Below are 18,610 nucleotides of genomic sequence, written 5' to 3' on the forward strand. Positions count from 1 at the left end.
AAGAAAAAAACCCGTGAACAACAACAAAAAAAAAATTAAAAAAGAAAAAATTGTTAACTTCCCCCTCAAAACCAACACGAAAAGAGGCGTTAGGGAAAACCGGGGAAGTTTTCAGTGCAGAACGGGACCCAGCGCGGCGGCAGGACGGTCCCCGCGGAGGGGGCGCAGGCCGGGCGGGGGCAGAGGAGGCGCGGACCGGCCCGGCCCCGGCGGCGCGGGGCGGGGCGGGGGGCAATTCCCTCTCGGGGCGGTCCGTGGGTGCCGCCGGCTGGGCCCGCGCCGTCGGGGCGGCCGCTCCGTGCTGCCGGGCGAGCGGGGGAGGGCCGTGGGGGGAGCCCCGAGGGGGCGGGCGTGTGCGTGCCCCGGGCCGGGGGTGCGGCGCGGCGCTGCTTGCATGGGCTGCCGCCGGGATGCGGCGGGAGGCGTGAGGCGGCGCGGCTGAGGCGAGGCGAGGCGAGGAGGGGACGGGCGATGCTCCGCCACCGCGGCGGCTCCGCTCACGGGCGGCCCTAGGAGCGGCGGTGGCGCGCAGAGAGGGACGGCTCTCCGGCCGGCCGGCCGCGACCCCCGCCCGCCGCGATGGCCAGCGAGGTGGTGTGCGGGCTCACCTTCCGGCTGCTCCTGCCCGTGTGCCTGACTGCCGGTACGTCCCTCCCTCCCTCTCTGGGTCCCCGGGCGGGTGCGCGTCCCGGGGCCGTGGGACCGCCGTCGCTGCCCGCCGGGGCCGGCGGCTTGCGGGATGCTGCGCTCTCCTTCCTCGTGGCATCTCCCCCGTTCCGCTCTTTCTCCAAGAAACTTTAAACTTCGTAACTCACCCCTAATTTCTTACATGTTAGTTGTTGTTATTAATTTTTGTCGCCCGGGGTGTGGGGCTCGCACGTGTGGCGGGGCTCTGCTCGCTGCCGCGGCACCGGCGTGCGGGGCTCCGCGGCTCTTCGCTCGGAACAGCTGCCGCTGGTTCCCGAGTCCCGCGTCGTCCCGCATCCTTGGGCAAGGCGTGGAAGAGAGGAGGATTCAGGGCTTGCCCTCCAGGCAGGCTGGATTAGCCTCCGTGTTAGGGTTTCGGGGTACTTTGTAAAGGGAAGAATGAGCGTCTTTTAGAAGGAGCAGTTCTCAAATTTACGGAGGTGTTCAGGAGGGCGATTTTCCTTACTTTTGAGAGAGAGAAATTTAAGTTTATTAAATCGCGTTACTTAGCAGGCGGCCGTCCAAGAAACGAATTATTTTTGGATGGAGAACTGCGGTGTCCAGTCATGGGTGAATATGTTAATATTAATCCGTCCCTCCGCACAAATTGAAAAAACTCTGAATACGTCCCGATTGCCCGTTAGATCGCAGGACGACGGGGTGGCCTCGAAAGCCGCGGTTGCGGAGGGCGGCTCGCCCGGGGCTGGTGCCCGCCGGAGCGGTGGGGAGGGCTGCGGGGCGGGAGCCGGGGAAGGGGGGCCGGGAATGGCACGGCGCGGAGAGAAACCCGTCGATGGTCAGCCCCGCGTCGCGCATCCTCCGCGGGCGGCGGAGCGGTGCCTGCCGTACCTTGCGCGGCGGCCGCGGGGCTCCCGGGCTGGTCCCGGGCCGCCGCCAGCCGCTTCCCGGCCGCGCGGAGCGGGCGCCGAACGCCGGGGCTGCCGGGGCCGGCTCCCACTGTCCATGCGGCATCGCCGTTCTTCCACGACTGGGCTGCCCAGCGGCCCTCGAAACACGCATCCTTCCCGGGGTTTTGCCCTTGATTAACTCTGTGGTGGCCCGGCCAGCGCCTCTCTATTTCAGCATCTTTCCCTCCACGCTGCCCGAGAGCTGCCCGACACTCTGGTTCCAGGTGTCCTCCGCTGCCTCCGACTTCTCCTCCGGGAAGGAGGACGCACATCTCATCCTCAGCCTCGCCGGAGCCATGCGGGACCCAGGGCGCTCCCTGGTGCCTCGCGGTGTGCAGCCCTCCTGCTTTCGCGGCCTGGGAGTGAAAATGCACTTTCCCCCCGTCGCTTTGCCTGAGGCTGTATGGTGGGTGCTCTTATCACGGTTGTATGAGGGGTGAGATGGAGGCAGCCTTTCAGACCATCACCAGCACCTGCACCCTCTTTCTGCTCCTTCCAGAGCCCACGGCCTCCCTGAGGTGCCCAGCCCTGAGCTTGGGTGGCCACCACTGGTGCTGGGAAGGCCACAGCTCCACAGATCCATGGTGGCAGATGAGGGGCTTTAAGGCTGTGCAACCAGCTGTCTGGTGCTGGTGTGCAGGAACACCGTTGTGTGGAGGAGCTGGGTGGTAATGCGTGGGGCAGGTGGTGGGAACCCTCAAAACCAAGGTGTGGGGGTGTCAGGCAGGTCTTTCAATGCCAGGGGTAGGCATAGGGCTAACCCCCGGTTTGGAATCAGTTGGGCCCCCTATTTTCTTTAAATTTATGAAACATTATTGAAGTATGGATGAGGATGAATTTGCTGGAAAGATGTGGGGAGAAGAAAAGATTCTAGAAAAGAAATGGTGTTTAGGTGAAATTTTTTAGTATTACTCTAATAATATAATATCTTGCTGTGGTATTAAAATAGGAGGGGTATTGTTCTGTCAGATGCTCAATCTGGCTCTTGCCAGACTCTTTCTGTATCAAAACAAGTTCAGATAAAATGGTTTTGCTGTCCATATTCCCGATAGTTAGTAATGCAGAAGTACTTTCGCATTGCAGTAATACCTCCACAGATGAGAACTGATGTTGTCATGAATCGCTTATGCTCATAAATCTTACTCATCTGAGGATTAATCGAAATATAAAACCTGAAAGAGGCACTTCCCGTCTTGAGTATGAAAAAGAAATCTCACTGCGGAACTTTTGGGTTTGGACCTCACAATCTTGTTCAGTTGGATTTGAGAGAGGAATTGGTAGATGGACAAACAGCTTTTCTCTTGCCTTAGTTTACTGTGTCTGTAGGTGTTAGTTTTTCCCCTTTACAAGCTCTTAGCAGAGCCCTCACTAGGGTGAAGCATAGTTTAGCCTGCTTCACTCTTGCACTTACCTTGCATCTGCACCTGAGTTATTCTTGAGCCAGTGCTCTCTTCCTTTCCAAAGCATCAAGGAAGTGTTTCATGGGCTTCTGGAAAAGGCTGTTTAGAGTGATGGTTTTTTGTATGGCTTACAGTGAGGTTACATCTGCAGCTGAAAAGCTGCCACAAGGACTCCCTGCAAGACTGATGCTTTTGTGTCTCCTGCCCCTGTCTGGGCAGGGAATGTGTCTGACACTGCCAAAAGGGTGGAAATACAGTGGTTCTTTTGGTTCAGAATCCATCGTGCGTGATTTTAAAATGCTCAACTACTACAGTTTCTTATCACGGTAGAATTTGCTTTTCTGTTTCTAAGACTAGAAAGTAACGAGTTTGGAGAGCTCTGACTGGGTGTGTGGAGGGCAATGGCAGCTGTGGCAAACTCATTAAAAATAACACATCTGCTAAGCTGAAAACTGATTCTTTAAATACTGTTAAAATGGTTAATAGTTTTAGTTCTTAATACCTTAAATACCTTAAGTTTACATACTTAATGAAGCAATACTAATGCTAGTTTGCATTTATGAAGAAATGTCAATTTGCTGGAATGAAATACTTTCCAAACACTAATGAGTACTATGTAACTGAGAAAACACAATTCCTTGTAAGAATTTTTAGGATCGGATCTCTATCAGTGAAGAGTCTGATCTTGTGCAGGTAAGCCTAGATGGATCCATTTAAAGCTCAAGAATGGTGTGTCTCGAGTGTCTGATGAAGACAGGAAATTTAACGTACACAAAATGAAAGGCTTTGGAGATTGAAAAGCTGATTGTAGGCTTATGACTTCAAGGTTGTTCCTGTCATGTTATTTTCATGATAAAAATCTTATGTTCAGTCCAATGTGATCCTAGAGTTTAAACAGTAACTTACAGTAATGTGAAACTTATTGCAAATAAAGTACTGTGTTCTGTAATAAAACGGAGAGAGTTGGGTACTTTATTGGATTTTTTTTTTAGTGTGATTACTGCGATGTGATATTTTTCTGTGCTGTAGTAGTACAATGCCAAAAAAACAAATAACAAAATAGAGGAGAGGGAGCTTTTGGCACTGGTGGTGGAAAGTGGGCTTTTTTGTGTTTTGTCTTTAAAAGCTTAAGCCTTGGTGTGAACTTGTCTTTTTTTGTTGCTCATATGTACTTGAAACATGCAAGAAGTGATTTGTTTTGTTGAAGTAAGGCATCACAGCAATCTTTTGGTAATTGCTTTCTTTGGTTTATAGGGACTTGAACCACAAAGTTGGCTTACTTGATAACAGTTTTTAATTACCCTGCTTCCAATTGTTTTACTTCACACACAATTCATTAGTTTTCTCTTAAGCAAAATATGGTTATTTTTAAATGGGGTCCTGGGGAAAAGAATGCTTGGGACATGTTTCCTGAGAATGACTTTGTCTGGGTTTTGACTGATGCTGTTGGAAAGTGTGTTATCAGCAAATGGGCTTCAGTGAGGTAGTTGCCTGGCCCAAGTGCTTCCCAGAAGTTACACTTGCTTTCTGAACTTTTGAATTTTTACCCAGATGAACTAAGAGTTGTAGAAGCTTCTAGAAAGTTTGGGGTTTTCTGAGGGGTTGAGTGCAGGTATCAGTGTTTTGTAAGCAATGGCAGGTAAAGAAAATACATTAGAATTTTTTTGGTGACAGAGTTCAGATATTATTTGGAAATTTTCACTAGTTTCCTTTGAGCTGAATACTTAAACTCCTGGTAAATAGCAGGAATTAATTTTCTTCATTTTATTTCTTTTATTTCTCCTTTCAGCAACGATTACTCATGAGAATTATATTGAATGAATCAGAATTAGCAATATGGATATAAACAATATGTTACAGAGAATATTCCTTAAATCATGACAGTATTTTCAAAAATACATATATTGACTTGCTGGAAGTGCCTCAGTGGGAGTGAGGTCCATGTTCTGCCTTGAAAGGAAAAGGTAGATTCCAGGATGCTTGGGTGATCTTTTATCCCCAAATTAACAAATATTAATGGAAATTTTGAAGGGGAAATACCTGAATTACTACATTACCAGGTACTAAAATGCTTCTTAAATTACGTGTTTGAAGTGTATTTCGGAATCCAATACCTCCTTCTGTGTTTTACTGCTTTGAATTGTTGCTATTCACATTTCCTATAGAGAGAATAAATTGGATAACTGTAATATTAAGGCAAGCCTGTGGAGGCAGCAAACAATGCTGTGCTTGAATTATTATTTGTTTTGTGCTTTTCATTAATTTCACTGGAGGTGGCTGTTCAAGAAATGATCATGGAATACAACTCTTTGTTGCAGTTTTCAGGTGACTGAATGATTTTTATGTACCAGTCTCTGCAGGTGATGTCACAGCAAGTTGTGATGCAGGACTGTTCAGACTAGAGGGCAGTTTGTGTAGTGGCATTGCATGTGACAATGTATACATACATATCAAAAATCTTCAACATATTTTTAAAGTTGGAATAAACTTCCTGTAGATGGGGAGAGTCATGCTTACTATGCTCTAAAATTGGTCAGTTACTAAAAAGAAGACAAGGATCAGGCTGGTGGGGTTTTTTTGTCATTATGGTGACATTGGGGAATATTTATGATGATGTACCGAGAGAATGATAGGGAACAGCATGATAAAGATTCACATAGACTTCCTATTACATTTTAAAACTCTGGTGTTGTCCCAGAAGACTCATAAAAGCATTAGTCACAGCAACAAAAAGTCTAGGAACCCTTAGTGGGTAGTATGCTGAAAAAGCAATTAACTTAGATGTCAGTTTGCACAAGAGATCCTAAACCAGCTAAAATGGAAGCTTTGTTTCCCCTCTTCAAATGATTTAAACTAATTAATCTGGCTTCCTTGATTACAGGAAGTTTTGCCTTGTTCAGTGGGAGCAGGTGAAAGGTGTCAAGCGGGAGTGATACATACAGCCTTGCAGGAGCAACATTTTCCAGGCTTGTAGGCACAAGGTTAGATGTTCTTGTGCACAAAAAGCAAATGTCGTTGCAATCTCTGTGGCTTCCACCTAGGGTCAATTAAGACCCAGAGGAGAGAGTTTTTAGGAGAGTGGGGAGGCAGCAGTCTCCCTGCAAGTACAGTGCTCCCTCTCTCTTGTGTAACAGCCATCTCAGGTTGACTACCTCTACTTTCTCTATTGCTCAGGCTGGAAAGCTATTTAAACATGAATCCCACAAAAAATAGGAATAAAACTTCTCTCCGTAAGTTCTTACCTTCTCTACTTATTTATCCTAACCATTCTGTTATGTGGTTTGAATCTACTTAATTTTTAAGATGAGCTAAAACCAGAACCTAGAAGTTTGCCAGGCTTAGGGCTTGCCTGGTGGGTAATTTCCACAGATAGTATTGAATGTGGGAATGGAAATCAGTGGGAGACAGCTGACTGGAGAGAGTTACTTGGAGGAAGTGGACAGTTTGCCTGGTGACTGTCAGAATTGGAAAGCATTTGAATCCTTTATTTGTTGTGCTGGAGCTCATGAAAATCATGTCATGCATGAAATTCCTTGTCTTCTAAATTGCAGGTACAACACTGTGCCTTTTTCTTCTTCTTTTTTTTTTTTCTTTAATGAGGGCAGTCAAATCAAAACATGAAATGACAGACCTGTATGTATGTGGTGATAACTCCATTTTTGGTGGATATTTCTGATGGGGATAAGGGAAGAGAATGGTACTGTTATTGCACCTGTTTTTGTGTAGCCAGGGTGCTCTTTCATTTCAGGTATTTGCTAAAAATCCAAAAATGCAGGAAACAACTACTAATACACAACAGGCAGGGGGACTGAGTTCAACAGTTTTAACCACTTAAGCACTAAAATTACCAACATGTTTGTTGGAGTAGCAGAGTTGCAAATGCTGGCAAAAGCCGGACCACTTCATAGTGGCTGGTGCTGCTAAAAGAACCCTTGGAAAGAAGTATCCTCTAAAGGATTATTATCTGAAAGGGACACCAAGTTATATGCTCCCTCAGAGCAGTAAAATCTTTTCTACAGATATGTAAAGCTGCTGAGTGTTCACACTCCACATTTTCTTCTCTACATGTCTTTCCTCTTTGAAATTATAGCTACTGTGAAGCTGTAGTGTCTTTTTTCAAGGATAATGTTTCACTTGAAGAGCATCAGTAACAACTTCCATGTGTTAGACTAAAGCACTCTGAGAAACAGGCTGTTTGCTTTCCATTGTGAAGAATGACATTAGCAAGTTCTAATTAGTGAAAAAGTCTGTGCAGTCAGTAGATTGTACTAGCCTTTCTAATATCTTTAGGCAGTTATAAAGATACTGTAAATATAATTTGCTAGTAAGAGGCTGTATAATTTTTTTCCCTGTGCTGCAGCAGATTGATCAATATTTGTAATGAAATCAATCCAGTTTTGTTTTCTAGGGTAAAAGTTTTCTGTAGTATTATCACAGGTCTTCATTCTGTCATCTTGACAGGTGTCTGAAACTAAGCAGGTCAGAAGCTGGTAGTGTGTGGATATGAAGTTTTTAGAGAAAAGTGCAGCTTTTGCTGCCAGGAATGTGAGTGAGGGAGCCTTCTCATTCTTCTGCTGAGAGAAACTGGTGTACTGGGAGGTTTTTTGTCAGATAAATCAACTGTTTTCATGTCTTTGTTAGAAGTATATCCTTTGATGCATTATGTTCAGGATGTGGTTGTATTAATGCACTTCTCTTTTCCTGAGGGTCTTACCTGTCCATTTCCTATCTTAAGTAGGCAGTTGTAAAACCTGAATGTCACATTGAGGTTGCTATTCTGTATTTTAATTTCTTTTATGTCATTAATTCCAAGCTGCAGTGTTAGCTTTGATAATATCCTGTGGCAATGGGTTCAGTGGGTAAGCTCCACCATGAATAAAAAGGAGTACTTTTTAATTCATTTTGAGTTTGTTGCCTTAGTAAATAATCCTTTGGATGGGAAAAAAGTATGTATAATCACTTAAATCAACAACAGTGTAGTGTTCTATTTACTCTAACACTTTAGAATAACATTTGCAAGCATAAAATCAACCATTAAGATTAACTGTAGAAATTTACAGCTCTGAGTTTCCTATCAGTTGTTCCTGAAGAGAAAGGGATGAGGATTGTGTAAATCTGCCTTTTCCATAAATAAAGAGTTTTAGGACATGATACTTTTACAATTTGAATAGACAGTGCAGTGTAGCTCTTCTCTGAACTCATTCAAGTAGTCTTTAGTTTGGAAGGTGTTTTATAGAGGAAGTGAAACTTAAAGCGACTCTGTGTGTGTGTCAGTGATACACTAATCACCCCCTTTTGGGCAAAATGTTATAAAGCCTGGGCCTTCAGACATTACATACTCTGTCTACTGTTTCCAAGCCACTAATTAGTTAATAAAGCTTGACAGAACCATAACTTAAAACTGAAGTACCAAGTGGTATTCAAGTGGGGATCAGTTCTGTCCCTTGATCAGAAGTTGCATAGGAGACTGGAAATTCTTTCCTGAACCGTTAAGTGGGTGTGTTCTGGACTCCTGTTGGGCTGAAGCATGCCAAACACTATGTGGTTAAAGAGATGCTAAACAAGTGCTGTCTTTTTCCTAGCTTTACTAATGCCACTCAATAAACTGTTATGTTGATTTTTTAAATTTTTTTTTGTTTGTTAAAAGATGTGCTATTAGGGAAATTAGCTCCTAGGTAATTTGAGGAACACTGAACTTCTTGTGCTAGCAGTCATGTATTCCAGGTTGCAGGTATATGTTCAACCTTTAACTTTAGTCTAGCTTTTTTAAAATGCAGACTAAAGTTGCAGAGGGTCAGCAAGGAATGATCAGTGAAACATAACATCCCTGCTTTTGTAGTTTGATAGTAGGCCTTCCTCCAAATTGATAAATCTCCAGTTGTAAAAGATAATGCTGATTATAGCATTACATATCTCTGATAATGATTTGCTTGTCCAGGAAATCTAGCAAACAAATACAGTTGACAGTTACTCTGAATTTCATTTTATTGCATGCTCATATATTGGGAAATGTCTGGAACATGTGAAATGTTTGCATAGTGGCTACATCTGTTTGTGTTGTGCTTTTCTTCCCTGGTTATATTTGTGGCTTTTTACAACATCTGTCAGAATTGCAGTTTCCTGGTCACTGAGAATAGATTAATTCATAAGCCAAAGGAAAGTGAAGGAAATTTGTCTCCACAAATCCTGATGTATGTAGAAAACCTTTATGACCATAAATAAATATTAGATCATTTTGTCATCTATGACAATATTGTATAAAGCAGTATTCAAAAATGTGTTTCAATCCATTGCTCCTTCACTCCATGCTTAGAATTTTAAAGACCTGCCCTATTACATTCCTTAATAACATTGTGGTTTTTTGACACAGTTACACAGCTAAATTCACTTCTACAAAACAACAAGTTAAAAGAAATGACATGTTTTTACCCTTCAAAACTTTGTCAGAGACTAGACTTTCTGTTACCACGTATTTTTGCAGGGCACTTTCAGCTGCAAGCATAGAATTATAATTATTTTCTTTGGTTTTGCAAGAGTCATTCACCATCAACATCTTTGATGGCAATATATTTCTGTATAGAAAGTTGTAGAGAAAGATTTGTGCCTTTTTTAAATGCTAAGTAATAAAATTGTTTTCTTCAGGTTGTAATGCTGTCGGTCAAAGAAATTCTGTTGTGATGTGTACTATCAGCTAGAGAAGCTGCATAGTCATTTTGATTCTTCTCCTTCCTCTTCCTCCTTCTTTGTTCTCTAGACATTTAATGTGTCAAATAACTGTGTAATTTGGAGAACAAAGATCTGTGAGGTATGACCCAAATCTCGTTTGTTAGCTAAATGTGGGGCATGTATATTTGCAGTATTGTGCTATGTAAATAAAAAAACACCACTTCCATAGCTTATTTTCTCAAAATTGAAAGGAAATCAATAACCAACTTTTAAAAAATTTTCTTTAGATAAAGTGCCTTTGCTATGTTCTTAAAAACAAAGTTTCTGGTAAAGATAATCAGGTTTAGGACTTTCTTCCATCATTTCAGAGTATAATTGGGCAACAATCCCCCTCCCCCCCCCCGCAACAACCCCGTATGGTACTGTGTCTATTTGTGAAAATATGTTTCAACTGGAATCTCTATAGTTTATGATTTTTACTGTGCTTCTTCTTATAAACCTATATATAGATTTTGTTGTCACATTTTCTCTAACCTTTTAGTGTTTAACTTGTTAGCCATTTGTTTTTCTTGAACTGAGTGAATGAACTCCATAATGATGCTGTTGGTGTACATAAACATGGCTTATTTCTTGAAGCTTTTCGTTGCCATTTGCATGTAAAGCATCACAGTTGCTTGAAGATCTTGACAAATATTTTTTTTGTTAATTGGCTGAAAGCATAAGTAAACATACTCATTTTATGCATGTTTAAAAAAAGATCCCTGCAGTTTATTGTACCGCAGTGATTTTAGGCATAAATTGCTTAGAGATACAATAATTTTATGTGAAATAAGCCACTGTCAGCATTTGGCAGCCTCAATAAGCCTCTCCAGATGCCTATGTTTTTATCACAGCATGTAGACAGACTGAGGGGTACAAGAAAATGTCACTGTGCTGTTTAGAGGGTGGAATCAGAATTGACCTAATAATTTAAGTTTACCCCTCCTTTTAGAGAAGTCCACATTAAAACAGAGAAAATACATAAATCTTGTTTCCTACAACTTGGCTGCTTACTATTGCTTGGCAATAGGAAGGAAATGGCAGAAGGTCCCAAGTAGTCATTAGTGTGCCCCAGAGGATGAAGCAGTTGGAGTTGCTAGAATTGCAGAAGAAGGATATCGGGTTATTTCCTGCTTGTATTTACTGTTACTGTATTTGGGGGAGTTCCGTTGGTTTCTTCCCTCTGTGGAGTTCGCTGTTTCCTGTTGCTCTTGGAATGGAATAGCAGTAAGATTGTTCCAATGCCACACAATATTGCAAACTGGAAGGAATGAGGAGGTCTCATTACCAGAGTATCCTGCCTGCATAATTAACGCACGTTAGTTGTCATTGAAATACACGGAAATGAGAATATAGCAGTCGTTTAAAAAAAACCCAACAAAAAGAATGAGATAGCCAAGTCACTGGAGTGAGCCTCTGTTTTGAGGAGGAAGAATCATGTTCTCCTGTGGGGCGAGTAATTCCATAGTTATTCAGTTTGGGCTTCTCATGCGCTCTATTGAAGCAGTTGAGGTTGGCCACACCCCTGCAAGGTTTCTGGGGTGATTACAGGAGCGGCATTGGTCAGTCTTTCCATTTCCCTTCTCACAGCATCCCAGGCTGGGAGGCACCTCAGGAGATCACTTCTCCAATCTCCTGTGCAACGCAACACTGAATTTAACTGTGATTGCTCAGGGCTTTTTCCTGTTGAGTGTTGAAAATCTCTGAGAATGGAGGTCTGTGGCCTCTTCCAGTGCTTAGTTAATCTCGCAATCATTGGGATTTCATTTCATTTATTTCCCTTCTTCTCTTACATCCCCCCAACTTCAGTTTATATCCTTTGTATCTCTGTAGGCATCTCTGTAAAGAGCCTGGCACTGTCTTTTCTGTAACCTCCCCTTAGGTCAGGGGGCTGCTGTGAAGTGACCCCAAAGCTGCCTTGTCTTGGAGCTGAATGAGCCCTGGTCCCTCAGCCTCCACTGTCTTTGGGACCCTCCCCTGGATTTTTTGAAGTTTATCAACATATTTCTTGTCCTGAGAGGGACCAGAATTGCATGTGGTTTAATGATGGCTGAAAAAAGGGAGTAATCCCTTCCTATGCTGCTCTTGATACAGCCCAGGGGCTTAGGCTGAACGTCCCAAGGGACATTGGATTGGGAACTTTTTCACCTTGTTGGAGTGTGACAAACAGAAAGTAGACATTTACTATTTTTATTGTTCCTTAAAAAAAACAAACAAAAAGCCACCCAAAAAACCCAACCCTGAACTTTCAAACTGTGATCAAAGGCTTGCAATAAAAATAAATTGATGTTTGGATATTATATCTGAACAGTCAGCATTGCTACCCAGGCAGAACTTGTTGGAATTTTTCTTCCTCATTTTTAATTTAAGGACATAAGCATTAAGTCTTTGCAGGAAATCCTAAATTCTCTCTTCTCACATGACAGTCGATGTCTCAGTATGTTCTTCAAGATGTTCTAGTTGTGGCTTTTGAGTTTTGGTTCTAAACCATGTAACAGCAGGTCTTGGAAGTCCTGCTGTGAGGAGTTGTTTCTTCAGTCTTTGTGTAAACTCACTTGTACCTCAGATCTCATGAGAGTGCAGATTTACATTCTTAGTTTTAAAATAAATTAATTAATCACAGCCCGTATCTGTAGGGCATGTTTGATTTGCTGTGTTTTAACATATACAAAATGCACCCAAAGGCTCAGAAGGGTTGAACTTGGGTTTCTCATCTGAAAGTGCTGATTATTAATGAATGTTATTCCGTAACATTGGCACCGTCATCAGTCACTGACTTGCAGTGAATGGAATGATGAATTAATACAAGACCTACAACATTTATTCCCAACTTCAAGAACTGTCCAAAGCTGGCAGTTCTAAGGGGCTAACTAGCCAGTAAATTATTGGCATTATTTTCCCAGCAATCATGTTCACATTCTTGAGTATTTTTAATTAGTCAGTATTTCTTGTTATTCTGCATATCTTTGACAGCTAATTTGTTTTAAAACCACAGGAAAAAATCAGCTCTGCATGTTTCTGTATTGCATTCTTTTCTCCTACATGACCTCCATCTTGTCTAGAACTGACAAATTACTTTTAGCAGTAGTTATTTTACTGTTGGGTTGCAGTTTTGAAACAAGTATTTGAAAAACTGGCTTGTGTTTTGGCCATATGAAACACTTTGTGCTGATCATTCAAAGAATCTGTTGTGCTGGGTTCTATAAATCCAGCAGAAGGAATTGTTTCCAATTTTTTTCCCCTGAAAACGACAAGATATTTATTTCTTTGACTGTAATGTTCAGTTAACTGTGCTGCCTTTAGAAGGTCAGCTCACTGTGTATTGGAAATTCCCTTCCCTAGCCTCTTTTATTCTACAAGAAGCATGGGAGGAGTTACAGTTTAGCCATGTGAAAAGTTGAACTGTTTGTGGCACGTAGCATTTGGTAAAAGGCAAGTTATTGATACCAAAAGTTGTATGCAACCACTGTTTCCTTCTCTTGTTGGGCACACCTCTTTATGCTGTTGTAATTGTGGGAAATAAGCTCATGTCTTCCTGTAGCTTTTGCCTACAGTCTTCTTTCACATTTACATTTTTCACTGTCTGTATCTGTTGCTCTTTCCTTTCTTTGAAAGATTAACACCACCTCCATGCAGTACTGCAAATAAAATATGTACTATGTCTTCTGTTGCTCAAACTGGTGTTTTATTGTGAGCTCATCTTCTTTTCTAAATATGAGACATTTAAAAAGTAAATTTATATCTGCAGGGAAATATCAAGATAGTGTGCATTTAAAAAATGTTTTAGAAATACTGGTAATTTTAGCTTTAGAGCTTCATCAAGATTGTATAACCAAAATGTTCACGTATTTCTGATATTCTAGCAAGGAGTAGGTGTACCTCTCCTAGTAGAAAGGTGTACCTTTCCTAGGGAAAAGAAAAAGAACTATGGAAGATGGGCCTGACTCTCAGAATTGTGAGGCTCCATGTAATTTACTGAATCATGCTTGCTTGGAGATACCCATCCTTTTTGCAAATCGGACCCAGCAAGTTTCCTGTTTGCATCCCATTCTGTGCATAAGGAGTGAATCAAATGTTCCAAAGTTGGGGAGGATGCACATGCTACAGAATAGCATTTTATAAATTCATATTACTATTAAAAGTAGCAAGGTAAGTCGAGGTAAACATACACTATTTTCTTTTTTCCTTGAGGTAATAAATATTAAATGTGCTCAGGTAATAAATGTATTAGTAATATTTTTTTACAAGAATTGATACAGTTATATTTTCTGACATTTTGATGTTGATAGCTAGGATTTGTTGTTTAATTGATTTTAAAATCTCACGTTTCAGGTCAGCTGATTCTTTCATGCATGATGCAAATATATATTTAAAAAAAAAATAATTTTTTTAAACACCATAATGATTCCCAAGGCAATTGTCCAAGAACAAGTGCTGCCAGTGCCAGAAGGTTATTTGGAAAGGCCAGTGTCTGAATTCCATGAATTAGATAACATTTAACATACCATCTCCACAAAGTTGAGTAAATCAGAGGAAGATGTAACACCAAATTAGAAAGAAACTGCTGTTGTAACTTCAGAAAATTAATAATCAGCTTGTTATACCCTTTGTTACTGAGGTATGCTTGTATCTAATTAGATTGTTCCTTACACTTAAAATAAAAAATAATCTGAAATTCAACCTCAAAGTCAGCAGAAGCCATCTGGTTAGTGTAAGACCGCAAATGATGTCAATAAATTAATGATGTCATGGGTGTGCACAAACAGTGGAGAAAGAGACATTAAGAAAGCTTGGGCACAAGAGAAGGAGAGTGTCTTTCGTGAAGTGGTTAATCAAAACTGTAGGTGAAGATACTACCGGTGCTGTTCACAGAGCTGTTGTTAGCACATGAAAGTTACTTGTTTCATGCTGGTTTTTATCCAAATCCTGGCAGGAAACATTGCCTTTCAAAGGCTACTGCCACAAGTAACATAATTGTCTTTCCCTATGAACATGGTAAAAAAGATTCCTTAGACTGTCAGAGCAGCCTTTGCTGCTAGTGGTTTTTTGCTGCTTTTTTTTTTTAATTGCTGCTGTCTGAAAACCAGATTCAGGTCCCTCATGGATGTTGAGTGTCTGGAAAAAACCACAAACAAATTGCCTCCATCATTCAATATCCTCCTTTGCACTTTTCTTGGAAAAGAGAAACTATGCAAAGATTGCGTTTTTCATGGCAGTTCACTGCGGGTTTATATTATAGTATAATTAAGCTCATTATATATTTGGATTTCTTCTAAGAGATCATCACTAATAAGGTAGAGGCAATATAGAGTAGGATAGAACATAACAGAATAAAATAATTTAGGTTGGAATAGACCTTTATAAATCCAGCTGCTGACCTGGCACTGCTGCCACTAAACCGTGTCCTTAAGCACCACACCTACATGTCTTTACAATACCCCCAGGGATGGTAACTTTACCACCGGACCACCCTTTCACGGAAGAATTTTTTCCCAATATCCAATCTAAAGCTCCCCTTGTGAGACTTGAGACCATTTCCTGTTTTCCTGTCACTTGTTACCTGGGAAAAGAGACTGACACCCATTTTGCTACAACCTCCTTTCAGGCAGGTGGAGAGAGTGGTAAGGTCTCCTCGGTGTTCTTTTCTCCAGGCCTAACAACCCCAGCTCCCTCAGCTGCAACTTGTAGCTCCAGACCCTTCCCCTGCCCTGTTGCCCTTCTCTGGACACGCTCCAGCACTTCAGTGTCTTGTAGCCCAAAACTGAGCACAGGATTCAAGGTGTGACCTCACCAGTGCCGAGTACAGGGGGACAATCACTGCCCTGGTCCTGCTGGCTGCACTGTTTCTGACACAGACGACCTTGTAGTATTTGAATCTTTGTAGCATGCATTGATTTCTTGTGAGTTTTGAGTGGTCAGCATCCCACAGTAATCGTCTGTCTTCTTATTTTGGAAATAATGTTAGTCAAATATAGAATGGGTAGTGCTACCTGAAATATCTTAAAATTTAAAAATAATTGTAGCAAAGATGCTATATGACCGGTTTCTCTGAGTCAGAATTACTGAAAGTGGTAATATTAAACAGTTATATTCTAATAATTGGAATGATGATCCTGTAAGAGAAATCAGGCCTTTGCCACTATTTAACAGGCACGGTAAGAAGTCAAGACTTAGCCCCAGATATATTTCTTAGATATATGATGGGGTTCTGGTAACTTGAAAGCAGTTATTCTCAGTGTACTGACAGATCTGGAATTGGGGTCATGACCAAAAGAAAAATCGTCTGAAAAAACTTAACTGTATGAATTAGGTGTGATTATGAAACATGGTATAATGGTAACAATTTGATTTCATTAGGTACCTGTGTAAGACACATGGATAAGACTGAGCACTATGATATGCATCTAAGTTTTTGCTGGCTTCCTAGGGAGTAGAAATGGAAGCACTTAGCATTCATAGGGTGTCTGTGAAAGGATGTGCTAGAAAATCCAAAGTACCTATGGAAGAGCTAGGTGGCTACAATGAGATGCAACAGGCTAGTAAAAATCATTCAGAGAATAAAAATGTTCGCTTAGTGAGATAAATTTACCACGGTCAAATCCAGAAAGCTGTGCAAATGGATCAGAATATGACCAGCACTGTTGAAAGCATCTGCTAGGTTGTGGGTCAGAGTAGCTGAAAATAACTAAATGGCATCTTTCACCAATGTTCAGTGTCATCAGGTGTAGTATCTGCCCAGTCTTCTAATGTTTGCTAAAAACAGAGATGTGTGTTTCTTTCTGAAGATTTCTCTTTTAGCAGCTTGTGAATGACTTTGTCTGTTAAAAGATTTCAGAAAGGTTTTTGGTTTCTTTGTTTGTTTGTTGGTTGGTTTAAATAGTGCCTGTGCAGACATCACCGGTCAAACTGCCTAGTTTACTGGCTGGGATGATGGTTGTACTATTTCTATTATAAAGTACAAAATTTTGCACGGGGAAGTCCAGTTTTATCTTCTGTGCAGTAGTAATGGATTATCCTGCTGATTATGTTGTCTTCATGGCACTACTGAATTCCTTAATGTGTAGTGAAATAAATCAGCTGTCAAAAATGTGATAGTGTAGATGTATCTAGTTCTACTACATGAAGTGATCTGATTTCCTTCTGTGGTAAATGCTATAAATCCATAGCAGAGGTATAAGTTAATGATTCCTCCAGTACTAGAATTGGTAGGTGGAGGAGTTTTACCCTGCATTATCTTTACAGGTGAAAAAGTATGAAAATCCTGTCCCTGGAACAAGACTGAGAGAGAAGAATATTTAAAATTCAGGCATAGTGGTGGGAATAGATTTCTTTTTTATATAACTAAGAGGGCATGTGAACACACAAAGGAGGCATTTGAAAGTATATATAAAGTAGCTGGTGGGTGAATTTAAACTCTTTTAGCAAGAGATAAACAGATTTCCCTAGCTCACAGTAAAATACTGCCCACAATTTCCAGCAAAAAAGACTGTAGTGGGTTGATGCTGGCTGGGTGCCAGGCAGCCACCCAAGCTGCTCTCTCACTCCCCTCCACAGCTGGACAGAGAAGAGAAAATTTAACGAAGGGTTTATGGGTTAAGATAAGGACTGGGAGAGATCACTCATCAAATACCATCAAGGGCAAAAACGGGCTCAACTTAGGGGTATGAAATGAATTTATTACTAACAAAATCAGAGCAGGACAAAAAGAAGCAAAATAAATCCTTAAAAACGCCTTCCCCCCAACCCTGCTTTCTTTCCTGCTCTACGTCCTTCCACCAATGGTACAGGGAGACCGGGAATAGGGGTTATGGTCACTTCATCACCCATGGTTTCTTCTGCTCCTTGTGGAGAGGAGTCGTTCCCTTGCTGCACCATGGGGTCCTTCCCATGGGAGACAGTTCTTCATAGTTCTCCATGAACTCCTCTGACCTGGCTTTATCTCATGAGCAACAGCTCTCTGTGAACTGCTGCAGAGTGAGTTGATCCCATGGGCAACAGTCCCCCTCAAACTGCTGCAGCATGGGTCACTCCCACGGGGTGCAGTCCTCCAAGGACAGGCTGCTCCAGCCTGGTAGCAGGGCCCCTCTCTCCACAGGTCTCCCACAGGGTCACAGCCTCTTCCCAGGCATCCACCTGTGGGTGCGGGCTCCTCTGTGGACATGGAGGTGGATCTCTGCATCCCCATGGATCTCCACGGGCTGCAGGTGGATCTCTGCATCTCCATGGGCTGCAGGGCCACAGCTGCTTCACCATGGTGATCACCGCAAGCTGCAGGGGAATTTCAGCTCCGGCACCGGGAGCACCTCCTCCCCGTCCTTCTCCACTGACCTTGGTGTCTGCAAAGCTGTTTTCACATGTTCTCACTCTTCTCTCGCCACAATTACAATTGCACAACAACTTTTTTTTTTGTTTTTCTTTCTTCCTAAATTTGTTATCACAGAGGTGGTACCACTATTTCTAACTGGCCCAGCCTTGGCCAGTAGCACCAGGGACTGGCTCTGCTGGACATGGAGGGAGCTTCTAGCACCTTCTCACAGAAGCAACCTCTGTAGCCACCCCCACTACCAAAACCAGGTTATGCAAAGCCAATAAGCTTTCCTTTTTAGAAACCACATGTCCTCATGTGGGAGCTGGTGTGCTTCTGAGCTTGTCATTTTTCTGGAAAAGCAAGTCATGGTTTATAGGGATTGTGTTGGTATGACTTCAGAAGAACAGTCACCTTTATTGGAAACAAACTGAATTACAATTGAAGAAATACAAATGGAGTGTAATTTACTGGCCTGCTGAATGTCACAGGAGAGAAAAATTAATGAAGAAGATAATTATATAATAATATGATTGTAAGGGGATTTGATGTTTCAGGTTATTTTAAGCCCCATTTTATGAAGTATTTGAAGGCAGGTAGATAAG

At 42.1% G+C, this 18,610-nt stretch overlaps 1 protein-coding gene across 2 annotated transcripts in view; it reads left to right on the plus strand.

The window, feature by feature from the left end:
* The first annotated feature begins 416 nt into the window (after window positions 1-416).
* Window positions 417-18,610, plus strand: part of PIEZO2 (piezo type mechanosensitive ion channel component 2) — a 293,385-nt gene continuing 275,191 nt past the window's right edge. For both annotated transcript variants that reach the window (XM_039549190.1, XM_039549191.1), the window contains exon 1: window positions 417-643. In XM_039549190.1, coding sequence (XP_039405124.1) covers window positions 580-643 — 64 coding nt within the window. In that variant the 5' untranslated portion in view covers window positions 417-579. The remainder of the gene's footprint in view (window positions 644-18,610) is intronic.

This window comes from Corvus cornix, chromosome 2 (genome assembly GCF_000738735.6).
Source record: "Corvus cornix cornix isolate S_Up_H32 chromosome 2, ASM73873v5, whole genome shotgun sequence".
Classification (NCBI taxonomy): Eukaryota; Metazoa; Chordata; class Aves; order Passeriformes; family Corvidae; genus Corvus; species Corvus cornix.